This window comes from Prionailurus viverrinus, chromosome C2, assembly GCF_022837055.1.
Source record: "Prionailurus viverrinus isolate Anna chromosome C2, UM_Priviv_1.0, whole genome shotgun sequence".
NCBI classification, from domain to species: domain Eukaryota; kingdom Metazoa; phylum Chordata; class Mammalia; order Carnivora; family Felidae; genus Prionailurus; species Prionailurus viverrinus.
In genome coordinates this window covers 44549881-44570402 of record NC_062569.1, presented here as the reverse complement: position 1 = coordinate 44570402, position 20522 = coordinate 44549881, and the positions used below count along the sequence as shown (strand labels likewise).

The 20522-nt window shown below is 36.9% G+C and overlaps 1 protein-coding gene across 4 annotated transcripts in view; it reads right to left on the bottom strand.

The window, feature by feature from the left end:
- The window catches only part of RNF13 (ring finger protein 13), a 168448-nt gene that overhangs the window by 66813 nt on the left and 81113 nt on the right, over positions 1 to 20522 (bottom strand). For 3 of the 4 annotated variants that reach the window (XM_047874479.1, XM_047874478.1, XM_047874480.1), the window contains exon 5: positions 1769 to 1856. In XM_047874479.1, the coding sequence (XP_047730435.1) occupies positions 1769 to 1856 (88 nt within the window). Of the gene's footprint in view, positions 1 to 1758; positions 1857 to 20522 lie in introns of all 4 variants that reach the window. The other variant, XM_047874481.1, reaches the window with a different exon arrangement.

Here is a 20522-nt window from a genome sequence, read left to right as displayed (position 1 = left end):
AGTGGAGGCACAGGGAGAGAGGTAGACACAGAATCCGAAGTAGGCTCCAGGCTCTGAGCTATCAGCACAGAGCCGAACGCAAGGCTCAAACTCATGAACCAAGAGATCCTAACCTGAGCCGAAGTTGGACGCTCAACTGACTGAGCTACCCACATGCCCCACCAAGTTTTACTTTCTAGAAATTGTAGCTTTTGCCTCAGATTACCAGGGGTAAGAAGGAAGAGGGTTCTACTCAAACAATAACAACAAATACTATCTTAAGCTATAAAAATATTTTTTAGTCAAGGACTCCAAAATACTTCCTATTAAGGATGTAATTATTTAAAGTCTTAAAGATATTCCAACGTAGGATATCAGTCCATAGCTTTATGTCTGCTCTTTGCTCCAAGCTCTTTCATGCATATGAGACTCAATGGCACTTAGTAGCCAGAGGTATTATGGTTATGTGCTAGAAGAAAAACAAAAATAAAATACTTAATCATGAATGTTGGCAGTGTGTTTTGGGTTTTGAACCCAATTTCCAATGTGTATGTGGGGGCTCTTCCCCACACCATCAAACAACTCAACTCAATTCTGACATTATCTACCTGGAGATAGCATCTGATTCCACAGGTTAAAGATTTAGTCTCACAAAAAGCCCCCACCCATTCAGACACCAGTTGTAAGTCCAGATTATCATCTGTGCTTTTGATCTACCGATTAGAGGTTCCAGTGACAACCCCCTCCTTGGGTCTAATGAATTTGTTAGAGTGCCTCATGGAGCCCAGAGAAATTATCTACTTACTAGATAGCAGTTTATTATGAAAGAATGTAATTCAGGAAGAGCCACATGGAAGAAATGCACAGGGCAAGGTTTGTGAGAAGGGTACACTCTTCCAGGCATGGAACTCTCCCCAAATCTCCACATGTTTACCAACCTAGATGCTCTCTGAACCCTGTCGTTTTGGGTTTTATGGAGGCCTCATTACACAGACATGACTGATTAAACCATTGGCCACTGGAGATCTATTCAACCTCCAGTCCCTTGCCTCTCCCCAGAGGTCAGAGAGATGGGACCGAGAGCTCCAATTCTCTCATCAAATGGTTGGTTTTCCAGCCTACCAGGCACCTTCCTTAGGTGGAGTCCAAAAGTCATGTCATTAACATAACAAAAGATAACTTTATCACTCTCACCAAATTAAGTGAAAGCATACAGCTTAAAAATCTCAGATTAAAGCCAGTTATTTGGTTAAAATTGGCTCATTTTCCCTACAAGATAATATTTAGTCGAGAATAAGGGAAAACATTCCTATTTTGAATAAAAAACTATAGGCATGTCACTGTATATTAAGAAACTAATAACCAACTGGTGTAAGAAAGCTCAAGTATGTAGCTTTGAAATTTTGTAAGAATGTAGCAGCTACTTAGTATATCCACTTAATATTGTGAATCTCTAAATAAATCACAAAAATTCTTCTATGGAAGCCTTAACTCAGCATGTTTATCTCTATTTAAAGCTTTGGTTTTCCTTTGGTTTTTGCCAAAATATCAACACATCTTCTACAATGAAACACAAAGGTAAAAGAAAAAGAAACAACTATTTGGAAAAGAACAAGTCAAGTTCACTTCAATATGAATAAAATTGTCCCAACAGGGTTAAGATGAGAGTTACCTTTCTGATAGAAAAGAAATTTGCTTTTTAAACAGAAAATGTGAAGAAAAAAATCTTAAGTTTTAGTTTCAAAAGATCTGTCAAACAGGAGAGAAGAAAAGTGATACCTGTACTTACTGTCGTTGGATCCCATGCTAATGAGGTCATCAGAGTCAACATTGTGAACTATGGCTGCTTTGTATCCTGCTCTCTGTGCATTTAAAACCTGCAGGTCAGAAAAACAATCATGATATGAGGAAGAGAGTGCATTGTCATACAGTCACTCAACTTCAACATAAATTAGCAAGTCTGTACCATGTGTCTAGGACTAGATTATGTATATATGTAAGAATGGATCTCAAATATGTTCTTGAAATAGAACATGTTTTACAATTGATTATCAATGACTTTAGACATCTTCTTGACTTCGTTAATGGCACTAAATGAATGAGAAACAAATAAAAAACAGAGATACAAGCTCAAATACTAGAAAGATCCAAAGCAATAAACATGTCTAGTGCTAATACGTAGAGACTTGCTATGCTCAGGCTCAAGAGTCATCAGCCCTTGAGCATTGAAATTGACCTCTGCTGCTTACTAGTGGGATAAACTTGGACAAATTATTTTTCCTCATGTGGATTAATCAGAATAATTTTATCCTACCACTGAAAAAAAAAAAAATCCAACCAATCTTCAGGAGATAAGATTGCCTTGAGGAACCAATATTTTATTCATCTTTACAGCCTCTATAGCACCTACAAAATAGCCTCACAGAATAGGCACTCACTAAACATTACTTGAATGAGTAAATGTATAAAATATACGCTCTAATTAATAGCCCACATTATAACATTACAAACACAAGAGAGGAAATTAGGCAGAGCTCTTTTTTTTAAGCTTATTTATTTATTTTGAGAGAGAGAGAGGGAGGGCGGGAGAATGCACACTCGTGAGCAGACGAAGAGCAGAGAGGCAGAGAGAGAATCCCAAGCAGACACCATGCTGTCAGCACAGAGCCTAAAGCAGGGGTTCAATCCCAAGAACCATGAGATCATGACCTGACCTAACTCGAGAGTCTGAGCCATCTTAGTACCCCAAGCAGAGACAGTTTAAGAAACTAATTAAAATAGCATAAATAGTTCACCAACACAGGTAGTACTGCTCTAACATTAGGAATACAGCAAGAAAATTAACCAGCCAACAAAACTGTTACAAGGAATGTTCTGTAGTCCTGCAAGAAAATGTCAATAATAAGAAAGGGGTTTTTTTTGTTTGTTTATGTGTCCATTTTTAAGCAGATTTTGTTACCTAGCTAAAATTGAGAAAATGCTAGCTTTAAAGCTTCTTCCCCATAGATACTGCCGCTGTTTCAAGGGGAAAGAAAAATACTCTTAAGAAAGATTATTAGTTTCTAAATCTTATTTCTTATTTGCTACTTATATATTAATCTATTATTCATTCATTATATTACCATAGCAGGCAAGACTTCATGTAGATTTCACTTAAACAAAAGTAGAGTTGGCTGGGGTTACTATTAGTTTATTTGATGCTTTAATGACCATTTAAACTGTTCCCCAAAAGCTAACCAAGTAACCGAGGAGAAATGTTTCTTGCACACATCCAAGAACAACTGTTCCCAGAGATACAATTTAAGAAATATAAAATTCATATCAAAAGCTGTTCTTTTCTAATAAAAAAACAAGTTTGGCTTTCTTTTTAAAGCCAATTAATGCACACAGTCATTGAAATTACATGTATTAGCTTGTTTCTGTGCAAAATATATATTTGTGAGCAAAGAAACAACATGATAGGACACACAGAAAAGAGGTCTCAGGAGACATAATAAAGAGTAAAAAAGGGGGCGCCTGGGTGGCTCAGTCGGTTGAGCATCTGACTTCGGTTCAGGTTATGATCTCCCTGTTCATGCATGGGTTTGAGCCCTGCATCGGGTTCTGCACTGGCAGCGTGGAGCCTCCTTGGGATTCTCCCTCTCTCTCTCTCTCTCTCTCTCTCTCTCTCTCTCTCTCTCTCTCTCTCCCTCCCTCCCTCCCTCCCTCCCTCCCTCTCCCTCTCTCTCTGCCCCTCCCTCCTCAATAAATAAATAAACATTAAAAAAAAATAAAGCTTCTCTGTTAAAAAAAAAAGAGTAAAAAAAGTTCAACTCAGTAAGTATTTGAGTTCACATAATAAAACTACATTAAGGTACTGTGCGACACAATGCAGAACTCAAAAGGTGAATCAGAAACCATCACTATCCTCAAAGAGATCTCAATACTCACGGATATCCAAACAGGTCAAGTACTTTCTTGCCTCTCTATCTGCTCACACTATTATCTCTGCGAGGAATAAGGTTTTGTCTTCTGAATCAGGCCTTAAAATTCCGTGATCTCCATGAAGCCTGCCTGTTCAATGCCCAATTCTGCATGGTTTTTTTCAAGCACCCACATAATTCCTCCCCGCTTAGAGTATTTATATAAATTTTTTTACATTTTTCTTAAAGATCTTATATAGTACCTTACATTATATTTACATATACATGTACTATCCCATTTTGAAAAAAACCCTTCATGGGGTCCTTAAATTTCCCGCAGTTCTCTGTGTGAACTTTTGTGGTAAGAAGGGACAAAGCAATCATCAATTTTACAAAAGGTTTTCTGACCCCCAAATTGTTAAGAACCACCAAAATAAATTATTGGATTTACAACAATCTGCTACATGTATAACTAAATCTAGTCATTAGGTTCTTAAAATTGCATGGAGCAAATGAGGAGAAATGTTTCCTTCACACATTCAAAATGCAATTGTTTCCATAAATACAGTATTATATCAATATCAAAAGCTGTTCTCTGCTAACAAAATAATAAAATTCCTGAAACAGAAAACTTAGAAAACCACTAAAATACAGAGGAATTTTGAACGTACAAGTGTGAATTCCAAAAAATAGAAACATGTTCCCCCAAGGCTTTTGTTATTGTTTTTATTTATCTCTAAAATAAAGTATTAAAATTAAATCAAGAAACATATTACATATGGAACCAACAGACTTATGAATACAAACAAGGAAAATACATCCATGTTTATGAACCTCAAAACTCATGCGTCAGTCAAATTAAATTACATTTTTAACTAAGCAGCAGCTGGTATTTTTAAGAACACAAGGCAAAAATAAAACCTAAATCATTTAGTAAACATGTGCAAAGTTTCACATTCATAAAATGCAACCTCAAACACATGGTGTCAGATGGAGGCAAAGAACTCAAACATTCATGAATAAAAAGCATGCACGGTGAACAAACCTAAATTCCAAGAGACATCAAAACTGAGAATTTCAGTCAAAAGCCTTCTGAATTGTATTGCCAATCTGCCTTTTTAAGAAGACTGATTGATCAGAGCTATTAAGCTGAAATTGTGGTGAATACTGTAAATATTTTACATCCAATCAACAAACTAGCTGCAACTAAATTATGATGGCCAGGTGGCACCTACCCAAGAGTTTTGAAGAAATATGGACTGCTGACTTGTTATTATAAGTAGCCAGTATGTCAGAAGACAGCAGACTGCCAATGGAAGAGCCTTCAATAAGACAGGTTCTAAAAAAGGAACCCTGGAGGGGCCCCTGGGTGGCTCGGTTGGTTAACCGTCCATCTTTTGATTTCAGTTCAGGTTATGGTCTCACAGCTCATGACAGTGAGCTGCATGTCAGGCTCTGCACTGACAGCGTGGAACCTGCTAGGAATTCTCTCTCTCCCTCCCTCTCTGCCCCCCAACCCCACTCGCAAAATAAATAAATAACAGGAACCCTGGAAATGACACAACAGTCCATATTATTTCCAGACTGGACAAATTCGTAATCCTGACACTAATAAAATAAGCCTTGTAAGAAGAATTGATTGAGCTGTCAAGATTGTTAAGTAGAGATCTTTTATGGGACACAAAGGCATGAGATGTTGGGGGAAACTGTTGATGGAATACACAGAACAAGCTGCAGAGCAAAAGCTATAATGAATAAAGGAAACCTCTATATGCTAGTGCTTTATATATACTATCTCTAATACCTAACACAACTCTACATAGTATTTTGGAAATGAGGAAAAATAGGTAAATGAAACTGCCCTAAGATCACATTTAGGCAGAGCTGAGATGTGAATATACTTTTATCTGATTACACAGAGAAGCATGGGATTTCCAATGATTCAGGAGGAGAAACAGAACAATTAATCTCACTTAACATTTTACAAATGTCTGGGAAGAGGAAGTAAACTGAGAAAGCATCAAGACTCAGACACCATGATTGTAAAATCTTGTGGGCCAAATAAAAAAGTGCTAAAATATTGTAACAGAGTTTGTGGAAACATAGAGGGGAAAAAGGTGTAGGCTGAAACACGTATGGCAGATTTTATGGGACTGTATGACACTTTAATAAAGAGAGAAGATTTGAGCTAACAGTAGAAAAGAGTTGGGGTAAATTTCTCATATGAAAAAAAAGAAAAATAACAGAAGTCAGGATCTAGCAAAGCCTGTTAAAAACAAAACAAAATAAAACACAGAGTTGACATTACTAAACAAAGAAGAATGTCACTGAAAGGAAGAGCAGCAGAGGAGTTAAAATTATAAACTCTTGGAATGAGATTACCAGGCTTCAAATTCTGACTCTGTCATATGCAAGCTGTACAAACTTAGACAACCAAGCACTTAAATAGTGCTTAAACAGCACCTGGCACATATTAAATAAGTGCTGGCTATGATTATTGTCATTGCTATTGATTTTTACTGTTGCTCTAGGAGACTCAGAGGTGAGGAGAGAGAGAAAAAAAGGGGACAGATTGTGTAGTACCTTAAAGACCATTCAGAAAAACAGATAAGGGGTCTACTCTGTCAAGGGTTTACATAAGGCAAGTGAATAAGGGGTTGACATGGCTAAGGCAGTATTTTAGAACAATTTGGTATACGGAGATTGATCTGGAAAGGAAAAACTGAAGACTCAGGGCTGCTATGACAAGGCAGAATAATAGAATGATGGAAATGATATGAAAGAAAATAGAACGATGGCAATGATATGAAAGAATGCTATCTTTTATTCTTCTTCATAAACTAATTTTTGAACCTAGGAAACTTGGGGGATGCACTTAACCAAAAATGGGAAAGCTGAGAAGTGCAGGTTGTTTTCATAAGGACAAAGAAAGGATTGACTCTGAGCACACTAAATCTGAGAGGTAGCAAGGTTTCTATATATAGAATTTTTTCTAGGTAGATAAAACAGATTAAGATGAGATAAAAACTTAAAGATTTTCAACATTAATTCACTCATTCATTCAACAAATATTTGAAATAAATCTACCCACCTGGTGTTAAAAATAATTACCCTATCAAAATAACACCAGCATTCTTCACAAAGCTACAACAAATAATCCTAAAATTTGTATGGAACCAGATAAGACTCTGAATAGCCAGAGCAATCTTGAAAAATAAACCCAGGAACCACAAAAGGCCCCGAATAGCCAAAGGAATTTTGAAGAAGAAGACCAAAGCAGGAGGCATCACAATCCCAGACTTTAGCCTCTACTACAAAGCTGTCATCATCAAGACAGCATGGTATTGGCACCAAAACAGACACATAGACCAATGGAATAGAATAGAAACCCCAGAACTAGACCCACAAACGTATGGCCAACTCATCTTTGACAAAGCAGGAAAGAACATCCAATGGAAAAAAGACAGCCTCTTTAACAAATGGTGCTGGGAGAACTGGACAGCAACATGCAGAAGGTTGAAACTAGACCACTTTCTCACACCATTCACAAAAATAAACTCAAAATGGATAAAGGACCTAAATGTGAGACAGGAAACCATCAAAACCTTAGAGGAGAAAGCAGGAAAAGACCTCTCTGACCTCAGCCGTAGCAATCTCTTACTGGACACATCCCCAAAGGCAAGGGAATTAAAAGCAAAAGTGAATTACTGGGACCTTATGAAGATAAAAAGCTTCTGCACAGCCAAGGAAACAACCAACAAAACTAAAAGGCAACCAACGGAATGGGAAAAGATATTCGCAAATGACATATCGGACAAAGGGCTAGTATCCAAAATCTATAAAGAGCTCACCAAACTCCACACCCGAAAAACAAACAACCCAGTGAAGAAATGGGCAGAAAACATGAATAGACACTTCTCTAAAGAAGACATCCGGATGGCCAACAGGCACATGAAAAGATGTTCAGCGTCGCTCCTTATCAGGGAAATACAAATCAAAACCACACTCAGGTATCACCTCACGCCAGTCAGAGTGGCCAAAATGAACAAATCCGGAGACTATAGATGCTGGAGAGGATGTGGAGAAACGGGAACCCTCTTGCACTGTTGGTGGGAATGCAAATTGGTGCAGCCGCTCTGGAAAGCAGTGTGGAGGTTCCTCAGAAAATTAAAAATAGACCTACCCTATGACCCAGCAATAGCACTGCTAGGAATTTATCCAAGGGATACAGGAGCGCTGATGCATAGGGCCACGTGTACCCCAATGTTCATAGCAGCACTCTCAACAATAGCCAAATTATGGAAAGAGCCTAAATGTCCATCAACTGATGAATGGATAAAGAAATTGTGGTTTATATACACAATGGAATATTACGTGGCAATGAGAAAAAATGAAATATGGCCTTTCGTAGCAACGTGGATGGAACTGGAGAGTGTGATGCTAAGTGAAATAAGCCATACAGAGAAAGACAGATACCATATGGTTTCACTCTTATGTGGATCCTGAGAAACTTCACAGGAACCCATGGGGGAGGGGAAGGAAAAAAAAAAAAAAAAGAGGTTAGAATGGGAGAGAGCCAAAGCATAAGAGACTTAAAAACTGAGAACAAACTGAGGGTTGATGGGGGGTGGGAGGGAGGAGAGGGTGGGTGATGGGTATTGAGGAGGGCACCTTTTGGGATGAGCACTGGGTGTTGTATGGAAACCAATTTGTCAATAAATTTCATAAAAAAAAAAAAAAAAAAAAAAAAAAAAAAAAAAAAAAAAAAAAAAAAAAAAAAAAAAAGAAAAATAAACCCAAAGCAGGAGGCATCACAATCCCGGACTTCAAGCTGTAATCATCAAGACAGTATGGTACTGGCATAAGAACAGACACTCAGATCAATGGAACAGAATAGAGAACCCAGAAATGGACCCACAAACCTATGGCCAACTAATCTTTGACAAAGCAGGAAGGAATATCCAATGGAATAAAGACAGTCTCTTCAGCAAGTGGTGATGGGAAAACTGGACAGCGATATGCAGAAGAATGAACCTGGACCACTTTCTTAACCGTACACAAAAATAAACTCAAAATGGATGAAAGACCTAAATGTAAGACAGGAAGCCATCAAAATCCTCAAGGAGAAAGCAGGCAAAAACCTCTTTGATCGTGGCCGCAGGAACTTCTTACTCAACACGTCTCTGGAGGCAAGGGAAACAAAAGCAAAAATGAACTACTGGGACCTCATCAAAATAAAAAGCTTCTGCATAGCAAAGGAAACAATCAGCAAAACTAAAAGGCAACCAGCAGAATGGGAGAAGATATTTGCACGACATATCAGATCAAGGGTTAGTAGCCAAAATCTATAAAGAACTTACCAAACTCAACACCCAAAAAACAAATAATCCAGTGAAGAAATGGGCAAAAGGCATGAAAAGACACTTCTCCACAGAAGACATCCAGTTGGCCAACTGACACATGAAAAAATGCTCAACATCACTCATCATCAGGAAAATACAAATCAAAACCACAATGAGATACCACCTCACACCTGTCAGAATGGCTAACATTAACAATTCAGGCAACAACAGATGTTGGCTAGGATGCGGAGAAAGAGGATCTCTTTTGCCCTGCTGGTGGGAATGCAAGCTGGTGCAGCCACTCTGGAAAACAGTATGGAGGTTCCTCAAAAAATTAAAACTAGAACTACCCTACGACCCAGCAATTGCACTACTGGGTATTTATCCAAGGGATACAGGTGTGCTGTTCCGAAGGGACATGTGCACCCCAATATTTATAGCAGCACTATCAACAATAGTCAAAGTATAGGAAGAGCCCAAATGTCCATCAATGGATGAATGGATAAAGAACATGTGGTACATATATACAATGGAGTATTACTTAGCAATCAAAAAGAATGAAATCTTGGCATTTGCAACTATGTGGATGGAACTGGAGGGTATTATGCTAAGTGAAATTAGTCAGAGAAAGACAAATATCATATGACTTCATTCATATGAGACAAAACAGATGAACATAAGGGAAGGGAAGCAAAAATAATATAAAAACAGGAAGGGGGACAAAACATAAGAGACTCTTAAATATGGAGAAAAACCAGAGGGTTACTGGAGAGGTTGTGGGAGGGGGATGGGCTAAATGGGTAGGGGGCATTAGGGAAATCTACTCCTAAAATCATTGTTGCACTATATGCTAACTAATTTGGATGTAAATTAAAATAGTAAAATTAAAAAATTAAAAAATTAAATAAACTTGTAATAAAACGTAACCCATTCATAGTTTTACATTTCCTACAGTCTTCAAACCCCTTTAACATCTATACGTGAACTAAGTGTACTTTGTTTTTCCTCTTAGAGGAGATACTACAAAGAAGCAGACCTGTGTAGATCTCTAAGCTATATACCTGCAAGAATTGTAAAAATTCAACAGAGCTGACTTTCCTTCATGGGAAAGGACCTTGAAAAGAACTCAATTATTGTATCAGACAGCAGTCCAGATGGTCACGTAAAATAAGAGACACTTGTAACAACAGTATTTTTTTATCTGAAATGCATTTCAAATAAAAGACTCAAGTCTTTATCTGAATTATAGTATTCTTTTTGCATGAAGAATAATTTGTAACACTTGAACAACAGGGAAAAGGTGAGCTCAAAACCAAGATTACTTCAGAAAGACAGGTAATATTCCATGAACACCATACACTTACCTCATTGTAGCTGCCCAGTGTTTCTGAGAACATCTGCCTTCAAGTGATGGGCAAAAGATATTTGATTCAAAATGGTAGTCAATTTTAAATATATTCTCTAATTTTTGTGATAAAACCTTAAGTTTAGTTGATTATTTCCACATTTTATTCTAAGTGTAAAAAGGTGATTTATTTTAACTAGGAAGCTGAAAGAATGTGCTGAAATATGTCAGAGTGAGTAATTCATTCAGAATAAAAATATGGTTTAGAGGGAAATTTCCGGGATGTTACAATTTTATTTACTAAAACAAGCAAAGTGATAATAGAAATTTTAAAAGATGCAATAAATATAGGGAAAATTCTACTCTCCTGGCTTGGGTATAAATATAAAAAATATATCTATCTCGAGATGCATTGTAAGTGCTTGACTACTAGGAAGAGAATGCCTAAATTTTCTTGAACTTCCATTTAATCATGTGGTACCTTCAGTGACTTTAAAGCATCTTTTATTTTCCTTTGGCTCTCAATTTACTTTCCTGCCCAAGAACGAACTTGAGTTCACACTTTAAATAGATACTTTAAAATATTTCTACATTGATAGTGTTGTCTACAAAAAAATTAATTAACATCATATTTTCTGGCGAAACACTAAATGTCTTCTGAGTAACAGCAGCAAGGGAAAGATATTCACTCACACCACATCTATTCAGCATTGTACTGAAAGTCTGGCCAATGATATAAGGAAGGTGGAGGGCACAGGGCAGAGTGGGGGTGGAGAAGAGAGAAGAAAAGTGATTACAAAGATCACAAAGGAAGGTGCTCTTAATTTGCAAATTGATATAATCAACCTGATGAATTAATAAAAGGCTACAAGAGGAAACAACTGAGTTTAGAATTCTATATCCAGCTTCAACTCTTCCTTCAAAAATAAAGATGAAATTAAGATATTTCCAGATCAACAAAAACAGAGAATTTGTGTCAGTAGACCTACAAGAAATATTTTAAAAACTCCTTCAGGCTGAGATGAATGAAGAGTAGTCAATAATTTGAATCTACAGGGGCACCTGGGTGGCTCAGTCGGTTAAGCATCCGACTTTGGCTCAGGTCATGATCTCACAGCTTGTGAGTTTGAGCCCCGCATCAGGCTCTGTGCTGACAGCTCAGAGCCTGGAGCCTGATTTGGATTCTGTGTCTCCCTCTCTCTGTCCCTCCCCTGCTCACATGCTGTCTCTCTCTCAAAAATAAATAAATATTTAAAAAAAAATTTTTTTAATAAAAAAAATAATTTGAATCTACACAAAATAAACAGCATCAGTAAATGTAACTACGTAGGTAATATGACAGCAGTATAAAGACATTTTTATTTGTAACTCTTTTCTTCTCCTATTTGCTTTAGAAGACAGCTGCTAAGAAAAATAATGTCTTAATGGACTTATATAAAGATACAATTTATATGACAATAATAGTACAATAGCATGATAGAGGAGGTAGGGAATAAAGGTATATTGGACCAAAATTTTTATATACTATTTAAACTTAGTATTAATCTGAACTACATTGTTTTAATTTAAAATGTTAACTGCAATACCAGGACAATCACTATGAAAATAATTTAAAAATATATAGAAGAAACAATAAGGAACTTAATAAGGTATGCTAGAAAATACCCATTTAACACAAAAGAAGGCAGGAATTGAAAAAATAAAAAAGACATGAGTGAGAGAAAACAAATTAAGTGGCAGAGGTAAATCCTATTTTATAAGTAGTTACATTAAAGGTAAAAAGACTGAATATTCCAATAAAACACCAGAGAATGACAGAATGGATTAAAAAACATGTTCCATCTATGTGCTTTCTATAAGAAAATCAAACTTTAAACAATTCAAGGACACATATAGGTTGAAAATGAAAGGAAAAAGATATATCGTGCAAACAGTACAAAACTTAAAGATAAAAATTCTTATTAAGACAAAGACATTTTATAATGTTTTCCATCAGGAAGATACAGGCACTATAAAAGTATATGCACCTAAATACAGAGTTCCAAAATATACGAAGCAGAAACAGAGAAAAGTGAAGGGAGAAACACACAATTCAACAATAATAGTTGGAGACGTCAGTGCCCCACTCTTTCTAATGGATAGAAGAACTAGTCAGAAGATAACAAAGAAATGGAAGACTTGAACAAAACTATAAACCAGCTACACCTTACAGACCTCTATAAAACATTCTACTCAACAATAAACATTCTTCTCAAGTGCATATTCTCCAGGGTAGACCAGATGTTAGGCCATTAAATAATCTTCAATAACTTTAAAAGTACTAAAATCATACAAAGTTCTCCAAACACAATGAAGTTAGAAATCAATATTAGATGGAAATTTGAGAAATTCCCAAATATGTCAAAATTAGACAACACAGCCTGAATAACCCATGAGTCAAAAAAGAAATCACCAGGGAAATTGTAAAATACTTTGAGATGATGAAAACAAAACATATCAAAACTTATGCAATGCAGCTAACACTGTGCATTTGACAAAATCAACACACTTTCATGATAAAAACCCTCAATAAATATCAAAACAGTATGGTACTGGCACAAAAATAGACACATAGATCAATGGAAAAAAATAGAAAGCCCAGAAATAAACCCCACACTTAGATGGCCAATTAATCTACAACAAAGGAGGCAAGAATATACAATGGGAAAAAGATGGTCTCTTTAACAAATGGTGTTGGGAAAATGGTCAACTACATGCAAAAGAATGAATATGGACTACTTCTTATACCATCCACAAAAATAAACTCAAAATGGATTAAAAATCTAAATGTGAGACCTGAAACCACAGAACTCCTAGAAACAAACATAGGCAGTCATCTCTGACATTGGCCTTAGTGACATTTTCCTAGATATGTCTCCTCAGACAAGGGAAACAAAAGCAAAAATAAACTACTGGGACTACACCAAAATAAAAAGCTTTTGCAGAGTAAAACAAATCATTAACAAAACAAAAAGGCAACCTACTGAGGGGGAGAAGATATTTGCAAATGATTTATCTGGTAAGAGGTTAATATCCAAAATATACAAAGTATACAACTCAACACCAAAATATCTGTTGATGAGGATGTGGAGAAAAAGGAACCCTAGGTTACCACTGGTGGGAATATAAATTAGTGCAGCCACTGTGGAAAGCAGTATAGAGGTTCCTCAAAAATTAAAAATAGAAATACCCCATAACCCAGTAATTCTACTACTGGTATTTACCTAAACAAAACAAAAACACTAATTCAAAAAGATATATGCACCCCCATGTTTACTGCTGCATTATTTACAATACCCAAGACACAGAAGCAACTTAAGCTTCCACTGATAGAAGAATGGATAAAGAAAATGTGGTGGATGTGCGCGCGCGCGCACACACACACACACAATGTAGGATTACTCAGTCATAAAAAAGAATGAGATCTTGCCATCTGTGGGACAATATGGATGGACCTAGAGGTATTATGCTAAGGGAAATAAGTCAGACAAAGGCAAATACCAAAAGATTTCATTTATGTGTGAAATCTAAAAACCAAAACAAAGCAGAAACGGCACAAGTACAGACAGCAAACTGGGGTTGCCAGAGGGGAAGAGGATGAGGGCAAAAAGGGATGAAGGGGAGTGGCTGGTACCAGCTTCCAGTTACGGAAAAAAAAAAGTCACAGGGATGAAAAGTAGAGCATAGGGAATACAGTCGATGGTATTGTAATACCGTTGTATGGTGACAGACGGTAGCTATGCTTGTGGTGAGTATAGTGTAACACATAGAGTTGTTAAATCACCATGTTGTACACCTGAAACTAATGTAACATTATGTGTTAACTACACTTCAATTAAAGAAAATGGAAGAAAAAGGATAATCTTCAACAAATGGTGCTGGAACAATTAAACATCCATATGCAAAAAAAAAAATGAAATAAAAAACAATTTTGATGTATCCCTTGTACCAAATTCAAATGACAACTAAAAATGAACCACTTAGACCTAAATCTAAAACATTAAAACTACAAAATTCCTAGAAGAAAATATAAGGGGAAACCTTTGTGACCTTAGGAAGGCAAATTTTTTTTTTATATATAACACCAAAAGTACATTCATAAAAAGAGAATTAGGTTTCATCAATATTAAGAATTTCTTTTCTTCAAAAGGCATGTCAGGAAAAAAACAAGCCATAGGCTAGAAGAAAATGTTTGTACTATGCATATCTGATAAAAACAAAAAACTTGATTAACTTTTTAGAATTCATTTTGATGATTATTCTAGTAATGACAGCAAAAGACTAAAGAGACTCTCTACCAAGAAGGCACACTGGTGGCAAATACACATGTGAAAAGTGCTCAGAAAAAAACTGATGAATGCATGAATGAATGAATGAATGAATGAGTGAATGATGGGGTCTGGCTTTCCTGAAGGCATCTGCTACTTGATTAACTGTTTAGAATCCATTTTGATGATTACTCTAGTGATGACAGCAAGTGAAAGAATTCTAGTGCAAACATACATACGAAAGCAAGATAAAAATAAGTTGTAAATATCTCTATCTTAGGACCCTTCTAGTAGGACAAATCACTTTTAAAGTGTTGGCTACATTAGGATAAACACAGTAAAGTAGGGCTGCTTCTTATGGTATTTCTTAATAAAAGATGATGGTATCATGCCAAGTTCATCTGAGTCAAACAATTTGGGGGGGAACCGATTTTATTTGGTCCGTATCCTCAGCTTTCTAAAGATCTGCCCTGATGCAGGGGTGGATTTTAGACTATTCAGTTAAGACTGCAAAAATGACAAATTCCATAAAAAGCTCTTATCTCAATTAGGCCTTTGATAGGTACTCAGGGAGTTCAAGATACTACTACTAGACAAAGAGAGTGCAGATGGACATCCATCAACGACTAACAAGAACATATGTCTCCACCTCACCACCTTGGCTATAGTAAGAGTTCCTGCTTTGTTTCAAGGCTAACAATTTATTTCCTCAGCTCTCCTCATTTGCAGAAAGTATCTAAGAATTAAAAGTTGCTATTATCTTCTTTTCATAAAGACTTTATTAGATGATCTTTGGAGGCCTCCGAGATTTTATGCTTCTCCCTTCATCTCTATTATTTCATATTTTAAATTTTGATTTGCAACCCATCTTATGGCAGAATAAAAATCTTCACCAGTCTCATTCAGACATTTTTTTCCTCTACTTGTTTTTTACTTTCTCCTGAAGTAGAGTAGAGGCTACTGACCTGTTCCTCAGCCAGTTCCAAAGCATATCAGTTTGTTTTAAACTGTTTAGGGAATTTAAACGGTGGTCAGACCCTTTGTATTTACTCATATGCTCTCAGTATTATCATGAGAGCATACTAAATAAAGTTCCAGGAGATGATCTGGCTACTGAATACAGCTTAGACTACGAGATGATAAAATTACATATACTCAGCGGAAGTTCATTCAGCAAGTTCCACAGCTAGGTAGTACTTGCTAGAGAGTTTGGAGGTGGGGTCCTTACCACTGCTGCTCTTGGGAGAGCAGGTTAAGTCCAAAGTTGCATGGTAAAAGAGGCCATCCTCCAAAGATAGGGTCCTTAATGACTACTAGGTATCGAAGTTCAATAATTTAGTGACTTTGGTTCACTAGGAAGGATATAAGTTGTTGCACCACGAATTCTAGCTATTGGTGCACTGCCTATCAAAGCTGTGGACCTTAAAGTAAAGAGCAGGTGTGCACAAATTCCACTGGAAGCATCACCACACTTCATTCAGTTTCACTACAGGGAGGATGATCAGGTTAGGACATATGAATTAAAGGACATATCTTTTTAAGTACAATAAATGGAGAAAAATGTAAAGGAGCTAAATTTGGCTTCTGTTATTGGTAATAAGAAATAAGTTTCTTGGCCACACACATGCTAGCTAACCTTATCTCATGCTCTCACATATAGAAGTTTCCTGGAAGTGAATTCCTAGTTCGCTGATTTGCAGCAATTAGAATTCAGCAGGCCCCACGGGCACTAGTTCACGTAGGATTTCTTCACTGCTGGTACGATGTTCAGCTCCCCTATCAGAAATGTGGAGATAATGCTAGAATCTATGAAACACCAATTCCTACTGTAGCCATTATGCTTAATATATGATAGCTGGAATTAAGTCTCCTGATTTTTTTGTAAACACTTCAGTGCTGGCATGAGGGCAGGCCTTGAAAAAGTAATGATCTCATCTTTTCATGATATTGTTCATATAAATGATACCACTGAATTAAAAAAAAAAATTGACATAGAAGAACTTCCCCATCCTGATAAAGAACTTCTTGGTAAAAACTTTAATTATCAGAAAACTAAACCTGGTATCATCTAGAAAAACAGAGATCTGATAAAATAAACTGACATTTAGGATATTTTGAATGTAAGATTGTATGTTCCTTAAGGAAAGGAACTACCTTATTTGTATATATTTCAAGCCTAGAAGAAGCTCTCTCACATAAATATTTGTTTAATCAAACTAAATCACAACCAAGGTAAAGGTCTATCCAGCCCTACCCAGCAAGACATACGCCACAAAAATAAAAGTTCCTTATCTCTGTGCTTAAACTTAGTTCCCCTGGAAATATATGCCAAAAATTTTACTTCAGTCATCATGGATAAAAATGTTCCTAAAATATTTTGCATTTTCCCAACTTTCTCAGTAAAAGGTACCCAATATGATTTGACCTTTTCCAGTGACCTGGGGATCATTATGAAATATGCTTTCTCAAACCCCAGCTGGTTTTTCTCCTTAATGTTAAGTGTCAAATGTCACTTCCTCTCTCTCTGTACTCACTAGTAGTAGGCTACTAGTAGTCATTCCAGCCTTTCCCCACCCTTAATTCTTTTCGGTGGTACAGAAACAAAAAGGTAACCCTGATAAGTATTCAATTCTTAAAAAAAATAAAAAATAAAAAAAAATAAATCAAGTACATACAAGTTCCAAGAAAAATTGTCAAGAAAAGCAAGTGGTTTTAATGCTGAAACGTTGTGACATATATTATGGTGATGCAAAGGCACGCTTCCTCTCTTATTTAAGGTTATATTTTAAGAGTGTTGACCTTTTGACAAATGGTAAATGTTTAGGCTTGGGGATAAGTTGAATTTATTTGTTTTGTTAGAAAATATTTTTGGTAGGGCTGGTAAAATCTGTGTCCGCATGCAAAGCCATACTTGTTTCAAGTATAGCAGAAAACAGAAGCTACAATCCTTGGGAACTTTAAAAATTAAAGATTTTATGTTACATTCCAGTAGCAGCATTTTATTTTAAACAAAATTTTTAATGTTTTTTTTAATTTTTTAACATAATTTACTTTATTTTTTAATTTTTTTTTTTAACATTTACCTATTTTTGAGAGACAGAGAGAGACAGAGCACAAGCAGGGGAGGGGCAGAGAGAGAGGGAGACACAGAAACTGAAGCAGGCTCCAGGCTCTGCTGATAGCACAGAGCCCGACGCGGGGCTTGAGCCCCTTGAACTGTGAGGTCATGACCTGAGCTGAAGTCAGACACTTAACTGACTGAGCCACGCCGGTGCCTCTTTAATATAATTTATTGTCAAGTTAGCTAACTACAGTGTATACAGTGGGCTCTTTGATTCAGGAGTAGATTCCCGTAATTTATCACTTACATACAACACCCAGTGCTCATCCCAATAAGCGCCCTCCTCAATGCCCATCTCCCATTTTCCCTTGCCTTCTACTCCCCATCAACCTTCAGGTTGTTTTCTGTATTTAAGAGTCTCTTATGTTTTTGCCTCCCTCTCTGTAACTATATTTTTCTCCTTCCCTTACCCCACGGTCTTCTGTTAAGTTACTCAAATTCCATATGTGAGTGAAAACATGTATCAGTCTTTCTCTGACTGACTTATTTCACTTAGCGTAATACCCTCCAGTTCTATCCATGTTGCTGCAAATGGTAGGATTTCATTCTTTTTTCATTGCTTAATAGTATTCCAGCGTGTGTGGGGGGGGTACACACCACATCTTTATCCATTCATCAATCGACGGACAGTTGGTCTCTTTCCATAATTTGGCTGTTACTAGCACTGCTATAAACATTGGGGTACCTGTGCCCCTATGAATCAGCACTCCTGTATCCTCTGGATAAATTCCTAATAGTGCTATTGTTGGGTCGTAGGGTAATTCTATTTTTTTTCTTAAATGTTTATTTTTGAGAGAGAGAGCGAGAGAGAGGGAGAAGGGGGGAGAGAGAGAGAGACAGAGAGAGAGAGAGAGAGAGAGGCAGGCAGTGTGAGCGGGGAAGGGACAGAAAGAGAGGGAAACACAGAATCTGAAGCAGGCTCCAGACTCTGAGCTGTCAGCACAGAGCCTGATGTGGGGCTTCAACCCGTGAACCGTGAGATCATGACCTGAGCTGAAACTGGACACTTAACCGACAGCCACCCAGGCACCCCTAGGGTAATTCTATTTTTAATTTTGAGGAACCTCCACACTGTTTTCCAGAGTGGCTGTACCAGTTTGCATTCCCACCAACAGTGCAAGAGGGTTCCCCTTTGTCCACATCCTTGCCAACATCTGTTGTTTCCTGAGTTGTTAATTTTAGCCCCACTGGCAGCATTTTAAAGTCAATCTTTGTTTTGGTACATGCAAAAGCAATTTTTCAATATTGAGGGGAGTAAAAATTGTGGGTAGTAAAATAATTTAGCAGACTTAGGTGAATTTTTTTTTAATAAAAAGAAATTTCATATACCTGAGTATTATAGGCAGTATAGGTGAATACTATTTCATCAAACTTTACTATAGGATATGTGTTGTTTATGTATCAGGGCATAAGCAAAAATAAATTTCTTATTGTGGATTTGGCTGTAATTTCTTATAGTCAAAATTTGAAACTGGGGTGCCTGGGTGGCCCAGTGGGTTAAATGATAGACTCTTGATTTCAGCTCAGGTCATGATCTCATGGTCCTGAGATCCAGGCCCCACCTGCGTAGGGGCTCTGTGCTGAGTGTGATACATGCTTAAGATTCTCTCACCCTCTCCCTCTGCCCCTCCCCAACTCCCTTCATATGCATGTACTCCCTCTCTCAAAAAAAAGTTTGAAACCTACTTATTATAATGAGTTCTTCATGTTCTGTACAATATCTGCAACAGAAAAGAAATTTGTGCTTTTCATTACAATATTATTCTGCAACACACCATCACCAAATGAAAGTCATTAGCTCATAGGTCTCTAAATTGTACTGCTTCCAATGAAGTTTTAATATTGTATCTGGGAAATGATTAGTACAATAAATTAAAACTAAAAAGAATCCTTTTTTTCTTAGAGACATTAAGAAAACCCAAAATAAACCATTATGTGCAGCTATTTCTAATGTTGCTACTAATTTAAAGATGCTTTTTCAAAAAAAAAAACTTCTAGGGAGGTGCCTGGGTGGCTCAGTCAGTTAAGCATCCAACTCTTGATTTGGGCTCAGGTCATGATCTCACAATCGGTGAGATCGAGCCCTGCACTGGGCTCTGCACTGTCAGTGGAAGCCTACTTGGGATCCTCTCTCCTTCCCTCTCTCTCTGCCCCTCCCCTGCTCTCTCTCACTCTCTCTCAAAATAAATAAATAAAATTAAAAAAAAAACTTTTAGGGGTGCCTGGGTGGCTTAGTTAGTTGAGCGTCCAACTCTTGATTTCAGCTCAAGTTGTGATCTCGAGGTCCATGGGTTTGAACCCCACATGGGGCTCTGCAGTGGCAGTGTGGAGCCTGCTTGGGAGTCTCTCTCTCTGCCTCTACCCCACTCATGGGCATGTGCTCTCTCTCAAAATAAGTGAATATTTTAAAAATATAATAAAAATAAAATTAAAAATTAAAGATGTTTACTTTGTAACAAACTTTACCAGTTAAAATTAACTACATCATTTAAAAGTTGCCTAATAAATTTTCAGAAGTGCAATTTA